Source organism: Leuciscus leuciscus (genome assembly GCF_965113295.1).
Source record: "Leuciscus leuciscus genome assembly, chromosome: 3".
NCBI lineage: Eukaryota > Metazoa > Chordata > Actinopteri > Cypriniformes > Leuciscidae > Leuciscus > Leuciscus leuciscus.
Window position 1 is genome coordinate 36,804,236 of NC_138727.1, and position 9,309 is coordinate 36,813,544.

Genomic DNA, 9,309 nt, shown 5'->3' on the forward strand with positions numbered 1-9,309 from the left:
ATTTTGTGAGTGAATGCAGCACAATCGCGAACACAAATGGTCAACTTTAAAGGCGATTTTCTCAATGTTTTGATTTTTTTGCACCCTCAGATTCCAGATTTTCAAATAGTTGTATCTCGGCCAAATATTGTCCTATCCTAACAACAATGGAAAGCTTATTTATTCAGCTTTCATATGATGTATAAATCTCATTTTCAAAAAATTGACCCATGTGACTGGTTGTGTGGTCCAGGGTCACATATGCACTTGCTTATTTATACATGTGTTCTCTCACATGTAATTATATATATGTACATACACTCACTGGCCAATTTATTAGGTTCACCTTGCTAGTACCGGGTTGGACCCACTTTTGCCTTCAGAAGTGCCCTAATTCTTCATTGCATTCAACAATGCGCTGGAAACATTCCTCATTTTTGGTCCATATTGGCATGATTGCATCATGCATTTGCTGCAGATTTTCGGCTGCACATCCATGATGCGAATCTCCCGTTCCACCACATCCCCAAGGTGCTCTATTGGATTGAGATCTGGTGACTGTGGAGGCCATTTTAGTTTAGTGAATTCATTGTCATGTTCAAGAAATCAGTTTGAGATGATTTGAGTTTTGTGACATGGTGCATGATCCTGCTGGAAGTAGCCATCAGAAGATGATGGTCAAAAAGAGATGGACATGGTCAGAAACAATCCTCAGGTAGATTATGGCGTTTAAACAATGTTTAATTGGTACTAAGGGGCCCAAAGTCTGCCAAGAAAATATCCTTTACACCAGCAGTAGCCTGAACCGCTGATACAAGGCAGGATGTTACGTTGTTTACGGCAAATTCTGACCCGACCATCTGAATGTTGCAGCAGAAATCAATTTCTGAAGGATCATGTGATACTGAAATATATTAAAATAGAAAACTTTGAAATTGTAATAATATTTTCAGGGTTCCCACTGGTCCTTGAAATCCTTGAAAGTTTGTGAATCTGAAAAATGTTTTCAAGGCCCTGGAAAGTTTTTGAAAATAAACATGCATAGATATAGGTCCTTGAAAGTGCTTGAATATATTTTATGCAATACGTTTTCTGGAAAAAAATCCATATTCACTCCGGTCCGGTATTGTGTTATTTCGCCTACACTTCATGGCCTATGCATACTAGCTTGCTTGATTTACGTTAGTTATGCGCATTTCCGCGTTACGTTAAGTGTTTCCCGCGTGAGGTACTTTGTGTTGTACGTTGCCATGACGTTCACGCGCGCACGAAACTACGATGGTACCTCAACGTTTGTTGTTGGACACAACAAATGTGTCCCCACATTAAGTCCTTGAATTTGAGGGTATTGGACCTGGAAAGTCCTTGAAAGGTCCTTGAATTTGAAGTTAACCAAGGTGTGGGAACCCTGTATTTTACAATATTGCTGTTTTACTGTATTTTTGATCTGATCAATTCAGCTTTGGTGAACAAAAAAGACATTTGAAAATCGTACTTTTGAACAGTAGTGTGCAATCATAACAACATACATTTTTTCTTTCTCTCTCTACATCTTTCACCCCATTCCATTTCTTGTCTTGTTAGATTTCTTGGGCAGGACAGAGATTCGGCTGGCCGACATCAAGAAGGACCAGGGCTCGAAGGGCCCCATCACCAAGCGTCTGCTTTTACACGAAGTCCCTACGGGAGAGATTGTGGTGCGACTGGACCTTCAGCTCTTTGACGAACCCTGACCCATGTTGTATGACCTGACCATTTGACCCCCAGATTCCATATCCGCTACTCCTCCGTGGTGAAAGCCCACCAGCCTAATGTGACAATCCCACTCCACCCAGCATCATAAATCCCAGTGTGTGAATGTGTGTATTTGCACAAGCATCTGTGAGTCTGCAAAATGCTGTAACAGTCTTAATCAATCCAACCAACCCGATTGGATTTTTATTGTCCTAGGTACCGCTTCAAGACAAGTCGAGTGTGTGAGTGAAAATGAAGGATGCACTGTAGAGGAGAAATTTCAGTTATGTAATGATGTGAAGGATGTCTCAGGATGCTGTAAGTCTTAAAGAGTCTAGCATACAGTTGTTGTTTAACGCTCTAATGACCCGGGAACAGTAGTGCCATTTGACGTTATATATTTTTGGAGGTCTTCATTCTAGAATACACAGAATTATTACAAATGATGTGCCATTCCAGTGAAAATCTCATTATGGGTGAGTCTCATAAATCTCTTATTAACATAATTTAAAAAAATAATAATAATCATCTCATTCTTACTAATGCAAAAAAGTGAAATCATTTAAACAAATTCACTTCTTAATGCAAACTATTTTGGGGCGAGCTGGACATGTTTTTGTGAGATTCACCCTATTCAACTTTAATTCCATTATTTCAGTCATTAACACTAAAAACTTAGACCAGGTTTTGTTGGCAAACCTTTCTAGTGTCAACCGACTCATTTATTTTATTTATTTTAATTTTTTAAATCTATTTTTACTGAAAGATACTGGTGACAGTTCAACTACTGAATGTACTCGAGATGTTTGTTTTTGAGGGCCCATTAAACGTGAGCATCTTCAGGAAAATGTGCAGCAAGTCTCGAGAAGATACAGCCACAAATGCTCCATGGAAAGACTATTTTGGAAATTGTTTTGTGTGTTTTTCGGTATCTTTTGTTATGTAACTTTTATTTATTTTCATGTTTTTTTGAGAATGGGACATCTCAGAGGCCTCACAGAAATATCATAGCAGGTCTCAAGGGGAATTTCCTCGTAGAAGAACCTAACGTGTCAAATATCTCTGAACGACTAATATAACCGGTGAAAATATGTGGTGGCTGCATGAGTTTTGATTTTAGCAATAATTCAACCAGATTTTCTTCAGTTCTCCCCTGACGTTCTTAGTTTTATTGTGGTACATCACAAAGTAAACTATTTAATATATAGTACTGTATTTAAGTTTGAAACTGCATTACTAATGAGATCAGAGTTGGTTTTTGATTGATGTATGTTGATTTTTTTATTGTTTTTATTCTTGTGCTGTCGTTAGGCATTAGTGATCAACACTGTAAGTATTGTCATATTTGTAAAAATGCGAGATATCAGTTCATATTTTAATTGTGTTCATACTTGCTTTTTGGTTGTTTATTTGCAAAAGGAAAAAAGGAATATAGTGCTAAAACTTTGGAAGGGTGCAGCATGTAGAAACCAGTACATGAACATGAACCAGAGAGCAAAGGGATCGATCATCACTCATATCGGCTGCAAATATCTTCAGTTCTCCAGAAAGAGCCCTCTTTACATAGATGATGAAATGTTCTTATTTGTTCACCCTCAATTATCACACTACTGAGCCTGAGAAAAGTGCTGTTTCCCTTTGGACTGTAACAGGGATCTGTTTTGTTTTAATTTGTGTGTGTGTGTGTGTATGTGTGTTTTCCTGTCTAGATGCAATATACGCATTAATATTCCACTGCTGTGCTAGTGAGATGCCAGAGTGATCAAGGAAAACAGCTATTGTGGGGCCAGCAAGTTATTCCACTCGGTTTTTCTATGTGTGTGTATGTGCGTATATCTGAGAAAGAGTGACTTGTAGTGCTTTGAATGCTTTCTGCTGGGTCACTTTCCCAAACCTCATCCAGAAGTATGTTTTAGACAATGCAAGGGGGTCGTGGTCAGACATCTTTTCCTTTTATCCGCTGTCCTCCCTTCTCTTGTTCTCCTGACCTTCCCTCGTCTCTTATCACGCACACTGTACATTTCAGACCAGAAGATTTGCCCACAGCTTCATTATTTTTTAATGAAGTCCCATTGATTGAACAGTAATATATGTGTCTATGTTTAAAACTTTGAATGGAGTATAATATATTACAAATTGAGAAGTAAATATGTTGATGACAGCGTATTGTTATCAATGTAGAAGCAGTGTGTTGTCTTAATGTTGAAAATAAAACTCAATTGGACCAAGGTATTGTAGTTCAAAATTATTGTCATGTAGTGGTACACGTAGTTCGTTGCATACAGTGTTTACTAACGTTACACTCAAAACGAGTGTGCATGTTTAGTAAAAAAGAATACAATGGATTTCTTTGAAAATTCGAAGTCAGCTCCCATATATCAAAGTATTTAGCTTTTTTGTAAGGTCTATTTTGTCTGACAATTTTTTACATCGTGAGAAGAACGGAGATAAGAAAACTACTTTACACGCGAGTTACGTACTGGCACGCGCAGCATGTGGGGGCGTGTCAGTCTGATTACGCAACTTCTTCTGGCTTCTTTTGAACATCTTGATTCAGTTTATGTATACTTTTTTGTCCTTATGGAACACTAATCCTGCTTGTATGGTCTGTTCAGCCGTCCATTTTAATCCTGTTGAACGGCATGTCCTGATTTCCGATGGACACGTAAACAAGCGTTGTCAATGAAAAACACCGTCGAAGAGTCGAAAGAGAGCAACACCAAAGCGCTGAAAGGGTAACAAACACTGGGTTTAGTGGGTTAACACAAGGGCAATGTTTCGTACTGCTTTATACTCTTGGTTAGAGAAAACTCGAGTATTTTGCTTTGCAAATGGCACGTTCACTCTTCACTGTCTTCATTCTGTAACTGTTTATTCTCTCCGCCATAAAAGGAGCCATCAAGACTGTTGACTTCTCAGTCTCAGGGATGTTCGCAATTATGTCCTTCCAGAGAGTTCGGCGTTTGAGGGTTTTGAAGGTACATGTTCATTACTGTCACTAAAGTTGAACGGTATCAAAACAGGCTCTTACCAAAACTATATGGCATTGGCAAATTTACACTGCAAAGATGGCACAGAAGCGCTTCTGAAGTGGTAATTAGGTGTCTTTACACAGACTATTTAATGCTGCTCAGAGGTGGCATAAAAGCATTTACACATTTAACTATTGTTATAGGTGGGTCAGAGCAGGCATAATTGATTGTGTCTTTTATGCTGCATTGCGTCTTTACACAGAATTTTGAGCAGGCACAGGGCAGCCTTAACTCAGCTGTATGCTACCTTGTGCCCAGTCATTTATTTTATTTTTTTTCAGATTAGTAAAGAAGCAAAGTATTAAATGTTTTCTATAAACTTTTGAACTGCTATGTCATCCATTGTAAATAATAATAATATTTAAATTATTAACAAAAATGTAATAAAACCCATACAATTGTGACACCTATCATTTTGATTGGCAGCATGGCAAATAATTCAGTATTCAGAAATAAGTTATCTTTTGGCTTTATAAGTATAATTGTAAACAAAAAAATCTCAAATTTGTGGAAAGTGCTGAAACCTCTTATACAAGAATTTGTACAGCTTTGCTCAAATCTCTACAAATATCTTATAACATATGTTCAAATATCAGCTAATGTAAAAATTGAGGAAAACTATGCTGCAAATTATATGACTTTGTGTGTCTTTAATTCAGTTCCTTTGGTTGGACGATTCTGGTTGGAAAGTTCCTCTATTGACGCCGCTCTGCACCAAAGCAAATAATGTCAAGAAGCCTGTCAGATATACAAGTATAAGTAAGTTATCATGAGTGTTATTGCACTTGTTTGACTTTTAGATTTTTTCGGGAATATTAATAAACCTAAAAAAAAATACTTAAGTGATCCCACGAAGAACATTTAAAATCCATGGATCCTTTTCATTGCACAAAAGTATTTTTATTCTGGAAAAATGTTCTTCAGATTATTAAAATGTTCTTCACACTAAGAAAAATGTGGTTGTTTTAAGAACTTTTCACTGGAAGGTAAAAAATCAGCATGACATGACAAGAGATGTCACTGCAAGTGTAAGGCGAGGTTATTTTGATTAAAGAAAACAAGGGCACATAAAAATGTAAAATTGCACAGATAAATAATTTATAATTAATACTGCAATTTTCCATTAAAAAATTTTCAATTTTGATTTAAGATTTTACCAAGTACAACATGTTACTGGATCAGCATATTTGTTGATCCTGGAACAGCATTCCAATCAACCAATCAGATTTGAGGGACAAATTTACAGTTTATATCAAGTTTAGGCTTACAGCTAGGCTTAGGTGTTTCTACATCAGCGTTATTCCCCTATATATTTCCCTCTGATTTCAGGGACCAGTTATGGATGGGGTTAGGGGTAGGGATAGGGTTAAGACAAAATTTTCGGACAGGAACGTTGTTCAAGAACATGTCTTACTCATAAGTTATATGAGTGTTTTTTTTGTTGGTTTTTTTTGTTTTTTTGCTTCTGTTATATACATTAATACAATGTTATTTTTACCCTAGAGAAAGCGAAACCAAAAACTATAATCGATATTGCCAGATTACTGCAGCAAAAGACCAAGGAGACCAAAGAGAGGAAACAAGCAGGGATCTCTGCTGCTGCATTGAAAGCTGCTACAAGTACAACCAAACCGGCTACACCAAATCAATTGAATGACCAGAGTGATACCAAAGCAACCATCGTTTCCAATGCTAAAGTTCAAACTTCTACCAGCACCCTTCCAGCTAAAGTTAATGTGGAAGGTTCTTCAGAATCTGCTACTCCTGTGGACACTAAACCTGTTCAGTACATTGTAGATGTAGAAGCAGTTACAGGTTCTTCTCTGAATATGGCCTCCAAACTGCCTGTAGCAGCGGGCAGAACTTATTTCTGTGAATCTGCACCTGCAGCACCTGCCCCTGCCTTATTAAATTCTGCTGGGGATTTTGCATATTCAAAATGTGTTGACCAAATGGCCATGGGAGGTCTGCATAATAAGTCATACACTGAAATATCGAATGCAAAAGATGCAGCGCCCAAAGCTGTTGATTCAGGTGTGGAGTCGCCCGCTAGTATTGCTCCACAAGAGCCTTCAACTCAAGAAGATATGACTACAACTATCAGTCGAGTTTCTGAGCTGTCTTCAACAAACACCAAAGGAGTCATTCCATCTTCTGAGGATGCTGCGTCTGCCTCTAAAAAACTTACACGGGAAGTAGTTCATATGCCTGAAGTTATGGTGACCTCCGAAGCTATGGCAACTCCTGAAGTTTCATCTGCGCATGAGGATGGTCATCTTCTAGAAGAGTCATTTTCTGCTTCAGAAGTTGTTACAGTGACCAATGCATCAACATTTGTCAACATTACTCAAGCACAGTACTCTTCACAACCTCAGTTTACTCAATCTCAAGACTCTATAGCTTCCAACTGGTCTTCAAATGTCAATGCAGACAAAACACCTTCTAGCCAAGAGATCATCAGTCAGGCAGTTGGCTCATTTCCAGCGGAGGACATGATGGATGTTTCCAGTGCTGACGCTGTGGCACTGGCAGTTGCCTGTGGTGAAGTTCCAACCCTTCGAGAAGTTTGTCATGAAGGAGCCATTTCAGTCTCAGACCCCATCATCCCAGAAGTCTCTTTATTTAAATCCACTGAGGATGTTCCTGTTGTTGAGACCATATCTGCCTCTCTATGTAAGTCAGAAAAGTCTGGTGATGCTCAAAGCTCCATCAATCTGAAGGACCCAGTTCTTGCACAAACTGACGTTTTAGAGGAAGAGGTGCTGAAAGAAACATTTGAAGAGTTGCCTGAGGGTATGTCATCCTTCCTGCATTCAATGCCATGTTTTCCACACAAAAAGAGATTTTTTTAATGCAACCTCACCATTTTTGACAGTTATTTTGTGGGAAAGCACTCAAAACTTTGTGCGAATGTTATATTATCATAAAGTTAAGATTCTCAAGCTCTGTAGACAGATGATTTTTTTTTTATAAATGCATAATTTTATGCAATTCGTTGTTGAAATACATTTACTCGCGACACTTTGCCTTTTAGATTTTATACTGCAACACAGACTCATTAGCTTAAAATCTTTTATTTTTGTATTTAATGTATGCTTGATGCATATCATGCATTTGTTATGATCAGAACTGACCTGCTGCAACAATGAAGTGAAAGTTTATGTGTATAAAGCTTTCCATAAACATTTTCCCATAACACAAATATCTGCTTACATTGATGTATGTATTGAATCAGCATAGTTTTCTCTGTGGTAAAGTCACAAAGTTGTGGAGGCTTTGTTTTCTTTTGAGCTATTCTGATCTTTACCACAAGAGGGTGGACTGATCTCTGTCTCTAAACATGATTTATTATGCATCTTTTCTTTTTTTTGCCTGTTTGTGTTTCATAATGAGAATGCTTTTATTGTGTAAAGTAAGTAGGTATGAATATTTTTATTTAAACATAAAATGCAGTTATGTTTATTAATGTAGTTAATGTATTCTGGCTAAAATGGGTATTTTAGAATTATTGGATGTTCATGAGAAACAAATAACAGTGATTTCTCTCTCATTTGCAGCACAGCTTGATCCAGTAAAGAGACTCTTTCTCGACAAGATACGGGAATACTCCACAAAGAGCCAGTGTGAAAAACATAAATCATATAACATGAAAACAATCCATTCATTCCGGCTATATAAATACATATATATATATATATCTCAAACTTCTCACATATTTATTTTGAATGACTCATTTTCCACATTTAACCTGGTTTGTGTTGTCCATACAGAGCCTCTGGTGGCCTTGTAGACGCTGGACCAGAATATGAGAAAGTTTTCAATGAAGAACTAACCAAACTCCAGAGACTCTATGGGGGTGGAGACTTAAGCAAGTTCCCAGAATTTAAGTTCTCTGGTGGGTATATTTTTGCCTTTGTGTATTTAGAATGAAATGAATATTAAAGATCAGATGATCCCAGAAACCGTTTTTTTAATATATATATATATATATATATCTTTTTTTTTTTCAGAGCCTGTACTGGATGAAAGCAACTCAAAATGAAAAGCACAGCATGGCATTTCCATAGAAATATATCATTCATGATATATTTTAAAAGGCACTACCGCACTAGTATGTGAATGACATCATAAATAGGCACCTTATTTGCTGTTCCAGAACTGTACAGTTAAAACAAACAAAAAACAAAAACGAGAAACGCAAAATAAATAAAGTTGTTTGATCTGTGACATTTTCAGACTGTGCTTCATTTAAAATAAAATGTCATTTAAAATGACCAAGCACCGAGCAAAATCTATATTTTATAATATAGCCTGCATGTTGCATTGTCCCCACAGAAGTCTCCAGGGGGCGAGCACTTTTCCCTAACCCGTTCATGTCTCCTCCCACCTCATTAATATTCATGAGCAAAGTTGCCTGCGTGCCGTTACGCTGTGACGACATGGAAGAACTGCGGGTCCCGATTGCTGCAGCCGCTTGTCATTGTGACGAAGATTGGCACTAAGGTAAGCTGTCACTCAAAATCTTCTTTTCCGACTCCCTATCAATCAGGCGATCTGGGCCACA

General features: G+C 37.5%; 2 protein-coding genes across 7 annotated transcripts in view; both read left to right on the plus strand.

The window, feature by feature from the left end:
* The window catches only part of itsn1 (intersectin 1 (SH3 domain protein)), a 43,248-nt gene extending 39,305 nt beyond the window's left edge, over positions 1-3,943 (plus strand). For all 3 annotated transcript variants that reach the window (XM_082163692.1, XM_082163694.1, XM_082163693.1), the window contains exon 39: positions 1,564-3,943. In XM_082163692.1, coding sequence (XP_082019818.1) covers positions 1,564-1,712 — 149 coding nt within the window. In that variant the 3' untranslated portion in view covers positions 1,713-3,943. The remainder of the gene's footprint in view (positions 1-1,563) is intronic.
* A 300-nt stretch (positions 3,944-4,243) lies between these two features.
* On the plus strand, positions 4,244-9,206 carry LOC309494381 (uncharacterized protein). 4 transcript variants are annotated; one of them, XR_014204306.1, is made up of 8 exons: positions 4,252-4,467; positions 4,633-4,691; positions 5,405-5,504; positions 6,249-7,538; positions 8,303-8,366; positions 8,516-8,640; positions 8,756-8,848; positions 9,081-9,206. XR_014204306.1 is itself a non-coding variant. In XM_082163695.1 (7 exons), the coding sequence occupies exons 2-7, from the start codon at positions 4,641-4,643 to the stop codon at positions 8,785-8,787; spliced, it is 1,662 nt and encodes a 553-aa protein (XP_082019821.1). In that variant the 5' UTR covers positions 4,252-4,467; positions 4,633-4,640; the 3' UTR covers positions 8,788-8,972. The 4 variants fall into 4 exon arrangements, 2 of the variants coding, with proteins under 2 accessions (XP_082019822.1, XP_082019821.1); XM_082163695.1 differs by lacking the exon at positions 9,081-9,206 and having other exon boundaries at positions 8,756-8,972; XR_014204305.1 differs by lacking the exon at positions 9,081-9,206 and having other exon boundaries at positions 4,244-4,467; positions 8,303-8,640; positions 8,756-8,972.
* The last annotated feature ends 103 nt before the right edge of the window (positions 9,207-9,309 follow it).